Genomic DNA, 18,727 nt, shown 5'->3' with positions numbered 1-18,727 from the left:
TTACCCATTTATTCTGTTGGGAGACTAATATTCTAACAGTTTTTCATACAGTACCTGAATTTTCTGTAGTCATTCTATTTCCATTCTAATTTGTTTCCTTTTTTAATTTCTTTTTCTTCCATATCCAGTTTTCTCCCCCAAATTATTCTTCATACTACCAAATAATGGTCTATCTCATGACATAACTTCTCACTGTTTCATATTCTTAATTAAGTCTCTTAAATTATAAATAATAAAATAAACTACAATTTTAGATTTATATCATTCTTTTATTATGTGAACATATTAAAATATATATTCAAAAGAAACAGATCTTTTTTCTAAGTAGGCAACCATCATTTTCCATCATTCTTGGATCTCAAAATGGAGCAGGTGAATTACACACAAGGAAATGAACGCCAGATCTATTTCATCCATCCCATTTCTCCAACTTTCACAGGCATGTAACATATTTACTTTATTTTATTTTATTTCATTTGTTAATTCACGTTTTATCATTTATGCTTCTTATATTCCAAGTCATAATTTTCCTTATGCTGTGGTCATCATCATCAAATCAACCCATAACTATTGATCTCTCTATTAGGCATAGATCAATTAAGAATTTCACTTAATACGTATTTTGTTAACTAGAAGCAGCGTAGACTAGGTTATCAAATGACAAGATTTAAGTTGGATGAAATGAATTATAAATTTGAAAAGCATAATACTGAATTTGATGTACAGTTCTGTACTAATGATGATCATATTATTACTAAGATCTATAAACTTTATCAAAATGGAAACAGTACAATGAAGTTAAAGATAGTTATAATAAAACAGGCAAAAAAATAGGATATAATCTATAGTCGGGCCAATGGAAGAGTATATAGAAGAAAGGATTAAAATTTACATTGAATTGTATAATCTTAAAGAGAACTTTGATAAAATGATGTATTGTTAGTACGACACTAGATAAATTGTTAAAAATTATAAGAAAATTTCAAATACTTGTTGGATATTTAATCAAATTGAGGGAGCATTTTTTCATCTTGGGTGGACATGTAAATAAACTGTAAATTGTCAAGCATCTAATGCACTTAATCCATACATTTAACATAAATAACTAAAATGTATCAAGATTGATGGCACAGAGGTCATAGTGTGATAACCAAGCTAGAGTAATTCCTTATAGAACTCTCACCATTCAAATCAAACATTCTTACTTGGGCAGAACATAAATCCTATATAGACTCAGAGTGGTAGAAAATAAACATATTTTAAATTTGGTTTCAGCTATGGATTATATCAAATTTGTCTTAAGTTAATAGTTGTTTTCTTACACCATTACTTTAGCTGCATCATACACCTTAATTCCAAAGAAAATCACAAAGCACCTATTATACTGGAAAGTATACTGAATAGCTAGGAGATAATGTGTCAAGTGAATTTAGCTAATTTCCAGGATATCATTCAGACTTCAGCAGAATTTCAATTATGTCACAGGTATCATTCAGTTTTAAAACTATCCAGTTTCATCAGTCTTTAGGAGAACACATATTTTGGTGACTGACCAAAAATTCAGTGATGGAATATATTAGCGCTATCATGTTTATGGCAATATAGAAGGATCAGTTTTTATCTCTTAGTATTTCCAGCTAGTAGTGGACTGATACCATGGAGAGCTGCAACCAATCACAGGTTATCTCCTGTTATGGATATTCATCACTTATTGACTAGCTCAAAAATTATGCTTATATTTTATTTATTAAGGGCCAGGTATAGAAGTTTCCTTATTCATTACCTTCTTTATAATAATCCTTTGTTGAAGATCTTGGCACTTCATTAAATTTTAATGTCATAGGCCAAAACAATCAGCTAAACTTTCAAACTTTAGTGAATTATAATTTTGCATTAATATATAGTAACCAGACAATAAATGACTAAAACTTCTCTAAACTTTTTTTTTTTTTTTTTTTTTTGCCATCCTATAAGATCTCTGTCCTCTTCTTTGCAGGTGGCATCAAAGGATAAATTGAAAGTCTACCATAGTTGGTAAATAACACAGTAATGTAATACAGTCAAAGAAGACCTTAAGCATGTAACCGGAAACATAACTTTAATGTTTTCCTTTTTAAATTGATTTAGTCTGGGTCAGGCATTTTGTATGTTTATACAAGAAACAGCTCATGTTGAATCAGTTACTATTCATTGCTGAATAGGCAAAATTCAGAGGCTTATTGTAAGAAATTCAACATGTATTCTCTTACAGTCCACTGGAGAATTATAAAAGGCTATAGAAAGCAGGTAAAAAAGCTCCCAAACAAAAATATTTTTAAATGTTATATAATAGTACTTTATGTGATTAATCGTATTTAATATAAAAACTTTTACACCTTTATCTACTTTACAAAACTAGATATTATAGATGGTTATAACATTTAGCTCTCAGTATTATGCTTTGAAGTTTACATTCAGGGAAACAGTTTTTCTTGGCTTAACATGCTTTTTAAAGGTTTTTATAAAGATAAAATATCAATATACTGTAAACTGCTCTTAACAAAGGATCCAAAGAGCAGGTGTTCACATTCTGTATGTTGAAGTATTTTGTGTGTTCATCTGGTCAAGATATTAGGTGTAAGAAGCTTTCAAAAAGAAAAAGCTTTTGGCATACATATTTTTCTTCCCATTTTCTCCTTCCTGCCGTTTTATGTATAAGAGCCAAAACATTACTTCAACCTAGAGCACCTCTAAAAACGTTATTTTGGCCTTTTAAAAATAATCTAGTTTAAGAAATATGGGAAAGACCGCAAAACAATAAATAATTTTCTCTCCAGCAAAGTAATGGATTCTGCCCTACACAGAATTTTAATAATAATAATTTAAAGAGCATGAGAAATTCATGGCTGGTCATGTCAGCTAAAATATAAAATATGTCACATATTTTTAGGTGACATGACCAGCCATGAATTTCTCGATTTGAATTGAGATCATTGTACTGCCAAGGGATTTTTATCTCCTCTTATTTTTTCTTAATTAGTATTCTATATATAGCTTTAAACTATTGTCCATTTAAGCAAAATGTACAAATACCTAAATTTTATTCTTATGGAAAAATAACATATCACATAAGATGTGAAACAGAAAAAGTCAGGTACCCAAAGTTAATTGCCAAGAGACATGCAACCCTTGGTGTCTAATTGTATCCTTTATACAAAACTAATTAATAAAAATGAGAACAGGCATGGTTGCATGCAAAGTATACATCTCAAGCATCTCTATCCATAATCTTTCTTATAAAAAATAATAAAAATGAAGTCTAAAGGATTTATTTGCCTAGAAAAATCATTAAAAAAACCTGGAACTGCCTTGCATTGTTGAGGGTAGAAATGGTAACAGATAGCAATGCAGTAGATGTTTTGAAACCACTTCTATCTTCATTGACAACCAACTTTATGAATTTGCACGCTTCTCCAAATAGCTGTTTTGCAAGAACACATAAAATACCCAACTTTTTAGTTTTCCCCACATCCTTAAAGATTTGGACTCCCCAATCTAAAGATTAGACAATATGGCAATGGGGAGCCACAAATATTTTAATTATTAACAACTGAATTTAAACAAAAGGAAACAAGTCTCCATGATATTTGTCACAGCTTATTAACATAAAAGGCAAACAGTTTAGAAAATATAGAAAACCCCCATATGAAATCCAATACTGCCCTGTGATATGGTTGCCAAAGAAACCATAACCCATGTTCTTCTACCAGTTCTATAGGGATTTTCGCCACCAGTTGATTAATCTCTTTTATTTAAATTTCCAGGACACCGTCAAAGCTTTTATAATGCTATCTGTTAAATCAATATTATGTGTAAGTTTCACCCACAAATCATTGCTAATAGTTGTAATTGTTAAGGATAGTTTTGTGTTGTTCATTTTACTAATCATATTTTTATTAATCTATTACTGAAATAAAGTTCTGTATGTTTGTCAGACCTGTGCATATTTCCAAGATGTAACACATTCAATTTATAATAAGATAAAACTCATATTCTAAGCATTTATTGATGATACAGTTTTGGCCTTGAAATCACATGAAATTCAAATTCATGTGGCAGCAGCTCCACATGAAAACAAACTAAGAAATTCGTTCATTAGCTAAGCAAATTCATGCCACCAATTAACTAAATCTTACAGTGGAAACCAATATGCATAGTGGGTTAATATGTATAAAATGCATAAAAAACATGTAACAACCATCATAAGTTGTTTCAAAAATTGGTAAGTGGCGATTTTGCTCTGTGAAATAGCATAAAGATTCTTAACGCACAAGGAATCTTGGGAAAGTCTATCTTAAAATATTAAAATATGGTACTTTTAAGAATAATTCCAAGCTTTTGCAAGTCATGTAAATACTAGCTACAGTGTCTAATTTAAATTATCAGATACTTCTAGTATTCCCTTCCAAAAATGAAATTATCTTTAAAAAACAAAGGAAACCTTCCCATAAAATTTAATAAAGCAATCAGCTTAAGGGCAAGATGATAGCCCTTTCATTATAACAGTGGCAGCTTAATACCATTTATAATGTTTGTTTTCCATTTAAGAGGGTCAGCATAATGAAATGGACCACAGCCTGGTCAAAACTGACTGTAGGACATGGATCCTATGAAAGCCACTGAACACATGAAAGGAATTACAGTAGACCACACATCAAACGTTTGGGCCTTGGTGCTTCCTTCCTCTTATCCTAGTGGCAGGAAATGCACTACATATCCCGTGAGGTGACCAGACATTTAAAAGTAGTGCCTTGTTCCAAAAAGCTCTGTGTACAATAATTTACCACAAATAAGCAGAGGACTGTTTTCCACTGCAGTTGTCTTCTAGACTTGTAACTGGAGCACAATAGTGGGAACAAAGGTAAAGTACGTTAACTATACAATGTATTTTCAATCTGTCTGAGGGGGAAATAAGAAAAACCCGATTTCTGAAAAGTTGTACGTTTTTATTATGTGAATGTATATAACCTGTCTGTTATTATTTGTAAAATTGATCTATGTCTTCTTTAAATACCTCAGTTAAAAGACTGGCATATCGGGTTATGTGTAAGATTTTTTAAAAAAATTCTATGATAAAAAGTTTGATTTGCTTTTAAGCCTATTCTTACATGCATAACATAATCTAAATCATTCTGTAAATGAGGAAGTGAATAATTCTAAATGCATGCAAAATGTTTGGATGACCAGCCAGGAATATAACTTTTCTAAACAGAGTCAGAAACATGGACAGAGGAAATAGAGGTTAGCAGTTGTAACAAATTGTGCCAAAATAAAATGTAATGAAGTAATGCATTCTTTATGGATTTGCATTCTGTGTGAAAAAATTAGTTCAGAACACAACATTGCTTGCCAGTAATAGGAGACCAGGGTTTGGCTTTCCCAAACTTCATACAAACATTTGGCTTAGTGCGAAATTGAGTAAACAGACTCCTTCTGATTCTCTATTAATGTTAATCTGGTCATATGTAGTAGTCACAGGGTTGCTTCAGGTTGTTTGTTTAGTGGTACAATACCTCAGCCTTATCAGGTGCTGTATATATATTCACCTGAAAGTTCTGAGGTTAAGTTTCACTGAACATGAGCTTCGTGTTTACTGAGTAGTAATTATTTTTATATAGGATAAAACAGAACATTCGCAGTTTGCTTGATAAATTGACATGGGACAGGATTTTTTTCATTGTTGAGTCAATTTATCAAACCATATCTGGATATCAATCAAATCCTCTAGTAAGCACAACAAATTAATTTCAAAAGCTAAAGAATAACTCATATGATAACTAGGATGATCTCCACTTACATTAAATATGATATATACACCAAGTTGTTCTATTTTATTGCTGCATTGCTCAAATATTATATATTTAAATATTATAGATGAAAAAAATCTTAGGTGGGTTATTATTCAACAGCTGCCTCCTAAAATGACAAAATTGCTGCTGTATTTAATAGATTTTTTAATGGAAGAAAATGTGGTGTATTTCATAAGCTATTTATTTAAATCCATATTTGTCAGCATCATACCTTAGAAATTATATATTTCTACTACATATGGTATCTAACTATTAAAATAAGAGGACATTTCATGTTTCATGTTGACATATGCATGGTGTTACTTTGTGATAATAAAACAGTTTTTTAAAAAATGAGTATAAAAAATATCTATCGCACAGTATTCCTGTAAATGTTTGTCTTTATTTTTCACCCTATCACAAGAAACCTGTGGGGTCCTCACCTACATCAATCAAGTATTCTTGCCAAAGCTGAAATTCAACATTGTTTTATTAATAGAATCAACATTTGCTCTTTGTTTAAAGACAAGTTTCAACTAATGCTTGTTCTACCAAATCAGTGAAATATTAACGAAGAACAACTATACTCAACACATTAATGGTAAATAAATGTTTTATTCTTACTTGCTTTTAAATATGATAAAGATTTTCTGTATTTACATGCTGGTCTTCTTTTCTACGTTTGTATTCTGAGTATTTTAGATGTATAGAGATTATCTAAACCAAAGTCCAAGCTTGAGGTCTTTTTCAAGTAAAATATTTGAGGAACACAAAGTGAATTTCTCCATTGATCCCTAACACTGGCTGCTCAGTTGAAATTTAATAGAATGAAGAGTTTATTATTTCCGATAGGAAAAGGCATCTGTAAAAATGGTAATTTATCTAAAGATGCTACTTAGATATCAAGGTCTATAAACTCATAGCTGTTTCAGAAAAATAAACTCTGTTTTTCTCACTGTTATATTTCTTCTCTTTACTTCCAATAAAAGTGCTATGAATTCATAGACAAAAGTTCTTTGCACAAAACTGGACACTGGAGATAAGAAATCTCCAGCTCAGATAAAAATAATTGCATTAGTATAAAACAAAAGGAAAGGAAAAGGAAAGGAAAGGAAAAGAAAAGAAAAGAAAGAACTAGCAATCAAGCATTAGAAAAAATGAATAAATCAACTTTTTCTATGTTTATCTGATAAAAAAACTGTAGGCAACAAATCTTTGAATAAATTTTCTCTTACTTTTTTTTTCTGTTTCACTAAATTCTGTAAGTTATTAAGAAATGAAAACATAACATAGCAATAATTTCCCAGGGCCACATGGAAATTGATACTTTTAAAAATATTTGTATACTATTGTTTATAGAAACCATTTGATCTTGATCTTTTGTTTTAAAGCATTATCATTCTAATGTTTCAGATATGGTCCATAGTTTCAAAGAGGAAACTTTTCAAGATAAATAAAAAAGCAAGAGTAATAATACTGCTTTCAATTATTTAATGAGATCAGGCTAAGGTTTGTTAATAAGTTTATTGTGTAAGGCAGAACTGTATCACTGAAACAATTCATTGGAAAAATAATTTTCAAATTTGTGCATAACTTTTAAAAAGTCCTATTAATTGAGCAATAGCTGTTTAAGAATTAAAAACATTATACCCACGCATAAAAACATGTATTAATTGGTGTGATTTTTAAGAAAGACAACATTTCTATTCTTTCTCAGACAAAAAATCCTAAATCAGAGTTGGTCAACCTGAAGCTCATGGGATGTATAGGTTCTCCATTTGCTGTCTTCAAGGTCACATGTCCCAAAATTCACCATTTTACAATAGTTTCCCTCTGGGAGGCCTCTAACTCACACTTTTATACCCCTCCAACATTGGGACTGAACATTTAACCTCACCCACTCTGCTGATGTGATTTCTCTGCTGATGTCATGAAATCAAAGGACATGTAAAACTCCCTCCCCAGGAGATCACCTTTCTGAACTGCTTAGAGGAGAATATTTGTCCAAAATTTGCTACCAAGAAAAGGACATACATACACATATATGTAACAAAAGAGTGGTTAGGTGAGTCAGTATAAACCTGCTGATTCCAATTCATCAAAAAATAGGCCCTAAAACACAAGCGGCACCAAACTGCCTAAGTAGCTTGAGGTAACATTCTGAAAACTCCAACCATGGTGAATTGGCTAGTGAACACTTTGGCTGGCCAGAAAAATGAGCAACGTATCACTTATTTTCTTTTTATCTAGCAAAACCTCTGATGATGATTGGGGAATTTCTAATACTGGAACAATATAGTTTGGGAATGCTCCTAGAGTTATTATTCTCATTTGAATTCTAATATATGGTTTCTGCATTACCTCTTTTTGCCGACATGCCAATTATGCCCTTTCTGACTACCGCAGTAGCCTCAGTTTTAGATTGCAGGTATCATGGCAATGGATCCTTACCGTTGTAAGTTGTGACAGCTATAAAGGGGGTCATCACATGACCAATTTGATTTTAGACATTTGATTGCAGTGGTAATTAAGCAAAAGCTGTAGTCATTAAGCAAACCCATTGTTCGCTATGCAAAGTTGTTGCCAAAAATTGGAAGTAAACACAAGTTCCTGGTAAAAAAAACATAGTAAATCAAGTAATCCTGGAATGCTGCAAATGGTCATAAATGCAGGCTGGTTGCCAAGAGCCCAAAATGCTGTCATGTGACTGGAAGGGTGGTCACCAGAACTTTGAAACTGGGTCATAAATAACTTTTGGGTGCTCCATTGCAATGTGACTGTCATAACACGAGGGTTACTTCACTCTTTGCGGGCTACCCCTGCTCTTGGTCCAAATGTTGCAACAATCTATGACTCAAATATTTGAGGGACTGCTGTTGATTGAAGATTATACTGCATATATTAAGAAATGCAAGGTGTTACCTCCCTTTCATTTGTAGATAGAACTTCTTTATGGTAATGTTTCCACTCTGGAATATTCTGCCTTCCCAAATGTATGAAGAGATTACTATAATTCCTGTTAAATACCCATTGAAGACTCATATTTTCATCTACATATTTTTTAAAGAAATACTGCATGATTTCTGTTTCATTTTTTGTCTCTCCTGCCCATATTTTAAAACAATTGTGTTGTTTTATATTATGTTCATACTATTGCTTGTTTTGTTTTTTAATTATTGCATTGTAAATGGTTTTGAATGCACTGTTTATGGCTATTTCGCCTCAAATAAATGCATTGAGATACCGTAGCAACACTTTGCAACAGGTATAGTTAAAGCAGAATTATGAAAATTGGCATATTTGTGGTTTTTCCTACACTGAAATACTTTCTGTATAAACCATTTATAATGTCTGAAATGTCTCCTAAAGGGATTAATTTAAATTGCAATGTAAAGTGACATATTTTAAATGCATGTTATTACAGTCCACAAAAACATATCTCTGCTTTTCTTCCATTTTCTTTTACAATTAAGCCAGTAGCTAAGAATGAAACTAATAACAGTCCCAGCCACTAGCCTGAATTTTCCATATGAAACTATCTAGGGCAGGGATGGCTAACCTTTTTGCCATCGCATGCCAAGAGAGGGGGGGCGGGGGCAGGTTGCATGCGCACGTGCCCACGCGCATGCGCGCGCAACCCCCCCAGCTCCTGGCACATGATGGCCTGGCAGGCCCATTTTTCTTTCTTACCTGGTTCCAGATCCTCTCTATTTATCTGGGAAGGGCGAAAACAGCCTTTCCCACTCACTTGGAGGCCCTACGGAGGCTGAAAGGGCCCATTTCCCAACTCCCGGTGGGACAGGAAGTGACATTTTTTGCTGTGCCCAGCCTCCAGAACCTCTCTAGGAGTCTCTAGGAGCCTCTCTAGGAGTCTCTGGAGGCTGGGGACAGCAAAAAATGTCACTTCCTGTCCCACCGGGAGTTGGGAAATGGGCCCTTTCAGCCTCCGTAGGGCCTCCAAGAGAGTGGGAAAGGCTGCTTTCACCCTTCCCAGATAAATAGAGAGGATCTAGAGCCAAGTAAGAAAGAAAAACGGCCTTCCCCCTCCCCCCCAGCTCTCCAGAGGCAGGAAACAGCCTGTTTCCCTACTTCTGGTAAGCCCTGAAGGCCCGAAAATCAGCTGGCCAGCGTGCCCATGTGCCCCAGAGCTGAGCTGGCATGCCCACTAATATGGCTCCGCGTGCCACCTGTGGCACGCGTGCCATAGGTTTCGCCATCACGGATCTAGGCCTCTATAAATCAAACTAGCTATGTCACTTGCAAGTAACTGTATCAAGCACCAGCACAATAAAACTTTTTTGATATGTTGTAAATTTTCTCATTTGTGAAGATCCAGACTGAATCCATCTGAAATGTATATTCATTTCATAATTCAATTCAGAAATTTTTCTGATACTTTTGTTTTTAGCTATTTTCATATAGTATTTTAAGTTCCTGGCTTGTAACACACTATTTTATGGAGATAACACAATGTGTTCTGCTGAAACAAATGCACCAATGGGCTTTCTATTAATTCCATGCAGACGTGAATCAGCCTGCTTAAATGACAGGAAAAAAAATTGGGTTGCTATCTGAATGCAATCACTGTCCCAGTCTTATTTTTCTTGTTATTAGTGTTTCCATTTGATAAATTCCTTATCACTTCATTTTTGCCTTACAGGATCAGTCAAAAAAGCTAAAAAAATCATAAATCACAAAATTTCTAATGGTTTGTTTTCTTGTTTACAAATAGTAACTGCAGTGATTAAAACATTGGATATGTTGTGAAGAACCTTGAGTAAATGTATCTATTATATTTTGTACATAATAACACACACACACACACACACACACAAATATTAAAGGGATTATTGAAAAGACAATAAAGAATCCTCTTCTCCCTGATATTCATTATGCAATATTTAGATAAGTTCAAACGTGTGATTTCAGATTAATTCAAATTAACTTGTCTGCAGTGCAAATTGTATAATAATATTTGTAGCATATTTTAATAACACAAGCCAAACTATGATGTATCCTAAGGTAATATAATATCCCAAAATAAAAGCACATCTGTCAGCTGAAAACCCCATGGAGAAAAATACACATACACACATGCACATATTAGCTGGCCAGGAAAGAATCTCACTGGAAAATTATTAGATTTATTGATATGTTTTATGGTCTAAAATATATATTGCAATTGACTGAAACTGGGGGACAATTACATGGCTCAATTGATTAAAATACATTTATTCTGTGTAAAATTTGCAATGAAAAAGAACTTTGTAGATACTAATTCATGAATAAAATTGAATAAAGAGAAAGATTTTCAATTTGATGGAATCAATAATAGGATACTACATTAATTAATGATCTATTTGTAATAAGGTAAGAATAGTGAAGACAAAGAAACCCTAGAATGTGTAAAGATTTTAGAGAAAATGGAGAAAGAAGGAAGGAAGGAGGGAAGGAAGGAGGGAGGGAGGGAGGGAGGGAGGGAGGGAGGGAGGGAGGGAGGAAGGAAGGAAGGAAGGATCATTCTTCTAGAGCATTTCAAGAGCTATAGTAAAAAAAATCTCATAGATAAAACTCAATAGAGGTCATCAGAGAGCCCACAAGTATTGTTAAAATGAACCATAAGCTGTACATCTTCACAATATATTAAATTAAAAGCCTACCATAATTAAAAGAAATAAAATGTTTTAAATATTACTGTGAAATACTTTTAAATTTTTCTTGAACCAATATATTGCATAATTTGCAATTTAGTCATAAGATGCAGAGTAAAAAAAGAAAAACTAATTTTTCAGAAGGCGTTCTTTTTCTAGTAATAGTATCTACTAGTATCTACTGCATCTACATCTACTACTACTATTATTTTTAAATATTGTTTTTAAACATACACATGTCAGCAAGGTATCCTTGAAATGAAATGTTTAAAAGGGTATTTTTAAAATTAGCAGGAAATTTAAGAACCATTTAGTAAAAAGTCATTTACATGTAAAGAATCTAATCTAAAGGACTAAATGTAAAATTATGCCATCATGGGATAAATTGGATACCGAAGTTCTGTAATATATTGTATGAGGACACACTTCATTTTAAAAGACAGTCAAAGAAACATATGCTACACTTCCACTGGTTATATAGACAAAAAACCAGAAATCATAATAGAGCCTACAAAAAAGACAGGTCACTCAACCCAAAAAAAAAAAAAGCATAAGGTAGATAAACACATATTTTTATAAGCACAGGATTAGGTTAAAAGTTTTAATATTTAATAAATTAGTTTAAGTAACTAAATGTACTGTTGTTTCATGCTAAAAGAAACTCAAATTTCAGATAGAGCCTCTTTTTTGAAAGCCCTTTTTTTTCCTTTGTGTATCACAGCAACATCCAGTACTGGTTTCAATTAAATCTATACAATCTGCTCCCATGAGATTTAACTGCTTTAGTTCAGTTACATAATTATTGATTTATATAATTTTAAAATGTATTTATTATGAAAGTATTGAAATATAAGAAATTTGTAAAAAGCAAAAATCGGGACGCAAAGAAAGTAGATAAAAAGCGGGGAGGGGAACAAGTTAATGCCAAAAAAAGAGACCATTAATTTTTTTAAAAAAACATAGTGAAAAATGGATTACATCCTTTGCTTCCCTTCCATTTATATCTTCAGCCACAGCCATAGTTTATATATGTTAACTTTATATCAAATATTGATATAAAGCAGCAATTGTTACTTTTTATTTAAGTCCTAAAACCTGAATTTCAGACATTGAACTCTTTTGTGACTTACTGTATGCAAAGGAATATTTCTTGCTTGAACTTAGTTAAACCTCTCTAATGGATATATACTGTCAATTTTGCCGTTGTGTTGTCCAATTTTAGTCTCCCAGTTATGATACTGCAGGCAAGACAAATTTTGATGCAGATACATACTAAACAAAACTGTTCAGTTATTTGAATATATTCCAATGACCTATATTTTTGTCTTGTTCAATTAGATGAATTTGTGATGTGAATTTGATAACCTGTTCCCTATCTAACAAATTCAGTAATCCAATGAAACAAGTGACGTAATTTAAGGTTAAGGGACATAATTCTTTCTCCCAAATGCATCTGGCTCACAGGATATTGTCCAAACCTAAAGCAAATTCCTCCCAACATACATATAGACATCGTTTTAGTCATCACAGCCACATTCTCTCAATATGACATCAAAACAGGGCAAAGCACAAGATTATTCTTTTGTATTTTCTATTAGTCTAATGTTAAAAGGTTGTTTCAAAGACAACATTTAGATTAATGGCAGGGTACATGTTAACTTAATTAATTTAAAATAATGAAACTGACTCCCAAACTCTTTCTAACCCAATTCAAGGTATTGTACTGTGTAGTATCATCAAGTTATGGCCAGGGTTGGGTTCTAAATTTTTTTACTACCGGTTCTGTGGGCGTGGCTTATTTTGTGGGCATGGCTTGATGGTCATGTGACAATTCTTTAGGATTTAGCAGAGGTACTGGTCTACCAGGCTTTTAACTGCTTGCAAAGCTGTACCGGTCTACCCATTTATTTTTGCAGGCACTGGTCTACTCATTTATTTTTTCAGGCACTGGGCTACCCATATATTTTTGCAGGCACTGGTCTACCCATTTATTTTTGCAGGCACTGCAGGCAAAAATATTCATGTATTTTTGCAGGCACTGGTCTACCCATTTATTTTTGCAGGCACTGGTCTACTCATGTATTTTTGCAGGCACTGGTCTACTCATTTGTTTTTGGAGGCACCGGTCTACCACCAAACTGTCTTTTACTACTGATCAGCTGAAGGGTGGCCCTTTGAAGTCCCCTGGCAAGAGTTTAAACAGTTTTTTTCCTTATAGCCCATCAGCTGGGACTCAGGAGACAGCAATAGATTGGGGGTGGGGCCAAATAAAAGGTAAGAATAACGTGGGGGTAGGGGGGCAGGGAGGGCAGAACCGGTTCGGTGACATCATATTGTCACCGCTACCAGCTCGGCGGAACTGGGAGGAACCCACCACTGGTTATGGTTCTATATAGTTGAAAGTCCCTTTTCTCTCAAATTAATTTAAGTAATTACTACTTAATTATTAATTATTACTTAATTACTTAATTATTCCAGCCTGGGGGCTCTCTCAGGGGACTGGTGAAATCTTCAATTGGCTTCCTTGCTGATATAATCACTTGTGTGTTTTATGCTTTTTAATTTGACTTTTGACATGTTTATTGTTTTTTATATATTTTGCTGTACGCCACACAGAATCACTTCTTGTGAGATAGGCAGCCATAGACGTTCGATATACAAACAAACAAACCAATCTTCCCTGTAGACTTTAACCCAACTCCTGTCTTTGAAAAATAAGGCATGGATAAAGTGAGACCAACTGATTTCCCTTTGACATACCCCAATTCTGGAGTGCTTCCTTAGGGAGACTGTCACATCTCAAGAGCTTTTTTGGAGCCTGGATTAAGGGTAACCCAGTTGGGGAAAAAATATAGTAGTTCTGAATAAAACATTAGCATACATTAGCTGATTATAATATCAAACAAGGGAAAAGTGTATGAATCCAGAATAGAATTAAATTTACTTTATGTTTACAAGAGATATTTATTTTTTAAAAATGTGAAAAATGCTGTTGGCCCAAATGGCACAGCAATTCCTGCTTATTAAGACTTTATGAATATACTGTCATTCTAAAACTTACAACTGCCATCCATGTAAGCAATGTACTTTTCTGCCCTTTCAACAAATTTGTCATAACAAACTAATAATCCCCACAAGAATCTATCAAAACAGAGACATGAAAATTTGTTTTGAAAACTTCTGCAAATTGAAACACAATTCCTTCTTTTTTGGCAACATTTTTTCTTAAGCTCCAGAATAACTTTCTCAAACATATTATGCCAGTAGTTGAACTGAAGCTCTACACTTAATTCTTCCTATTTAATAAGGAATTTAATGTTTTTGGGGAGCCATTCTATATTATCATAATATAGTATATAATATAATATATTATATTATCATTCATCACTTTATTTATTTGAGAAGACAGCAGTGTTTTTTCAATATGTTTACTTGTTTGAGAAAAATATTCCTGATTTAAATGAGACTCTGATTGGTGCATTTCAACTACAGAGCAGTGGGGGGATTGCTCCCGGTTCTGTCCAGTTCTTGAGAACCAGTAGTAAAAGCGGCGGGAGGTTCCGTCCACCCGCCCGGACATTAGGTACAATCTGCACATGCGCAAAAGTGCGTGTGCGCGCTACCATTGCAAACCGGTAATAAAGGTAAGTAGAACCCACCCCTGCTACAGAGAATATGTGAGTATGAGATTAATAGACCAACCCATCTTAAAGTGCATTCTGGGAAAGTCCCCCATCCCCACTTTTCAGATAAAAGATCAAAAGTTGTAAAGAATCTGTACAACTTAAGCCATTAGAATGTCTGAGCAAAAGTAATATCTGTCATTTTTAAAGCTGTAAAATGTTTTACTGTTGGAGAAAGATTTTGAAGGTTCTGACTTATTTCTATTGAAGTGTACTTTTCAAACATATGCACATACAAAAACATACACCACATCTGAGAAACAGACCAACAGGAAGAATAAGACACTTGTTCATCTGTATTTCTGTGACTTTTCTCACTTGGTATTATTTGCAACTATACTTTCATGTTTTCCAGCAATGCCAAATCTAGTAAAGATCATATATTATTTTTATCAGGTTGATTACATATGTTCTCCAGTTTTTCTGCTTACTTATGATTAGTGTGGTTTTCACAAAGGCAGTGACACAATCCAGAGCAAGATATTCACACAAAAAAATGTGTTTACTGTGAAACTTTGCCTTAGAACTTTGCTTTCTTTCACAGCTTTGATCCACATGACATCAATGGTCCAGCATTTGCAAGTCTGCAAACCATTTAACATTATGAAAATCACTTTCACACTATTCAGCTACTGAAACAGATAGTATTTGCAAAAATATCTTTTGTGTAAGTGAATAATTTTCTGGGGATGAGGGAAAGCTTTTTCAAAGCTCAAAGTACTTTATTTTGGTCATTGATTAGCCTGCTTTTTCACTTGTGTTCTAAGCCTGGTTTGTTTCCCAATGCACAAAAGTCCAATTTTGTAGTTTTCTGAAGTGTTGGAATGAATGATTAAAGCATGCATAAAAAGTAACAATGAATATGGAAAATTTCATTACAAAGTAAATTTTTTAATAAGTACATTGTTTAGTTCCGCAGTATTATCACACAGAGGCATCCATGAGCTATTATATGCCAGTGACCTGGTTGTTCTTTACTTCTCCCAGGAAGGTTTCCAAACAAGCCTATAAGCACCAGCTAAGTCCTGTCATTTAAAAAAACCCCTATGATTATCTCCAAGTGACAACAAAAATGGCAAAGAACGCGTTCCAATAAAGCAAAGTAAGGATTTTAAATAGTTTAAAAGTAGAATGTATATCACCTTCTACTTTTCCTCTCCCTGAAATTAATATATCCATAGTCATCCACAGAAGACCACAAATGAGATAATTGGAGCTGTAAGTCATAAAGGTTACAATTTTGTTCCTCTGGCTGTTAAACTATTAAGAACCAAGATGATTCCACTTTGGCTCTATGGCAAGCTTCATACATTAGGGAAAGGGAGATAAGACTGCAAGAAATGCAGATTATTCCGTAGTTTTTCTTCTAATTTTAGCTGCAACATTTCAAAAATAACCCTGAAGGAATGGAGTAACAACAGTGATGTAAACCAGATTTAGGCTGATTAATACATATCTTTTTCTGATCACTTCTATGTCAGATGATTGAATACCTATGAACTTTTTAGGTGGAAACAAGAAGCACAATGATTTGCCCCTTCAAGCATCCCATTCAAGCCCTTTATTGTTTCAAGTTACTATATGCAAATAGACCCTCTACACAAGAATCAAAGTGCACTGGTATTATACCACTTTTGTGATATGCCTTGTACATGCTGAGCTATATGAGTTAACTTTTAATACTTACTGATAAATGTCTTTCCTCAACACAACTCTACTAAGAGGATTGTCAGCCTGAGGAGCCATTGATACAGAACCAATTTTCAGTACCAAAGTATCTTCCGTGTTTGTCTTATCTGCAATAGAAATGGAAGACGTTGACCACACGTTATAAAAGCCAGTCATTAACAAAAGAACTTGAAGTGGATAAATATGATTTAAGGTCACTTCTGAACAACAAACTTGTTAAATTATTACTAACAAAATAATACATTATTTATTGATACTAATTCACACAGAAAGCCAGTTTTCACAGCCAAGTGCATTTATTTATTTATTTATTTATTTATTTATTTATTTATTTATTTATTTATTTATTTATTTATTTATTTATTTATTTATTTATTTATTTATTATTTATGAGCCCTGATTGGTTTTGGCTTAAATCAAAACCTCAGTCCAACTATTGGGTTTTGTAACCACATATTATAATTCAGTATAGCTGTTTGCAATCTAAGGCTTGTACTCTCTGCACTGCATTAAACTGGAAGAAATGCTGCATCAGTCTAATATATAAAGAACTGACATGTTTTAGTACAGCAATCAATCTACACACTATATTTTTGTAACTTTTTTTAAGCCTGTGAAGGATTTTATTATATTTTAGAAGCTGATATTGACATCTGATATATACATAAAGGCAAGCCCAGTGTTCTCCATGAGTCTATGTTTTGAGGATGGATGTAAGCTTTCAATTTCTCCATCTGTGGCCACCCAGTGAGTTATCCCAGACTTGTTTTGAAAGTTAAACTTTTAGCTACAAATGTTAAGTGTGGTGAGTGCTAAGTATTTTACTAAATAACATATTGCTTGATGTGGAAAGAACAAGCAAGCTTCACATGCAGTTCAGAAGAATCAAATGTGTGTGTGTGTGTGCATGTGTGTGTGTAAGTAAACTGACTTAAATATACCACAGAAATGCACCCACAATGAATCAAACAACCAAAGGCCATAATTAACAATATGGACACACACATTAGTGTAAAAGTCATGACATAGGTCAAGCAAATCGATCAAATATTTATTTCACAGACAGCCATCTTTTAAAAAACCCTTATTTTCAGAAAAAAGATATTGTACCATAAATTAGTGCAGTGGGTTTTCCCTTTTATTACAGAAATGCACTAAAAATAATTAAAGAAAAACTGCATTAAAGACATGATACAATAAATCATTTGAGAAAACAAGATCCAAAGAATATTCATTACAGGCTCCCCAGAGGTATTGATGGAGTGACCAAAGTATGTGTTTTCTAAATAAGTACACAAACTTTAAAAAATACCTTCTGTGTTACATGGTCCTTCTTCCATTTTGGGGAAGAAGATTCTGATTACTCCAGTATTGACATAAATAAGTGGCAAGTTGCGAGATGTGAGAATATGGGACCTCATAGGCTGGCCTGGAGATTTTATTTTCTCTTTTTGACTCTTTGGAAGATTTGTTTGAAAAATACTTGCAATTGCATTGAGGAAAGGAAAACATAAAACAACATCAAATGCCTGAGCTGAAAGAAGAATCTCATGAAGAAAATGAGGAGAACTATCTGTAAAACTTTCAGATAATTTCTGTAAAGTTCTTCGTTCATTTCTTGAGATCAATTTGTGACGGACATTTTTTGTGACTGCTTTCGTGTAAGTTAAAGAGAGAAATCCATGCTGTTGATGAGAGCCATCCAAAAGTTTTGCAGTTGCCTGTGCCGAGAAACAGAAATATCCAGAAATAAGAAATCTGCATGCATTACATCACAGTTATAAAACTGTTTCTGATTTTTCAAGTTCTCCACTTTCTTGGCAGAAGAATGTATTTTTCAGAATTTATGAAAATAATAAATGCCCTGTCTCCTTGA

At 33.3% G+C, this 18,727-nt stretch overlaps 1 protein-coding gene across 2 annotated transcripts in view; it reads right to left on the bottom strand.

The window, feature by feature from the left end:
- The window catches only part of VPS13B (vacuolar protein sorting 13 homolog B), a 328,745-nt gene that overhangs the window by 161,454 nt on the left and 148,564 nt on the right, over window positions 1–18,727 (bottom strand). For both annotated transcript variants that reach the window (XM_034422515.2, XM_034422516.2), the window contains exons 29-30: window positions 18,164–18,572; window positions 16,850–16,958 (exon numbers count right to left, since the gene is read on the bottom strand). In XM_034422515.2, coding sequence (XP_034278406.2) covers window positions 16,850–16,958; window positions 18,164–18,572 — 518 coding nt within the window. The remainder of the gene's footprint in view (window positions 1–16,849; window positions 16,959–18,163; window positions 18,573–18,727) is intronic.

This window comes from Pantherophis guttatus, chromosome 3 (assembly GCF_059756535.1).
Source record: "Pantherophis guttatus breed Tessera chromosome 3, ASM5975653v1, whole genome shotgun sequence".
Taxonomy (NCBI): Eukaryota; Metazoa; Chordata; class Lepidosauria; order Squamata; family Colubridae; genus Pantherophis; species Pantherophis guttatus.
The sequence above is the reverse complement of the archived record's forward strand: the minus strand, read 5'-3'. Positions and strand labels throughout refer to the sequence as shown.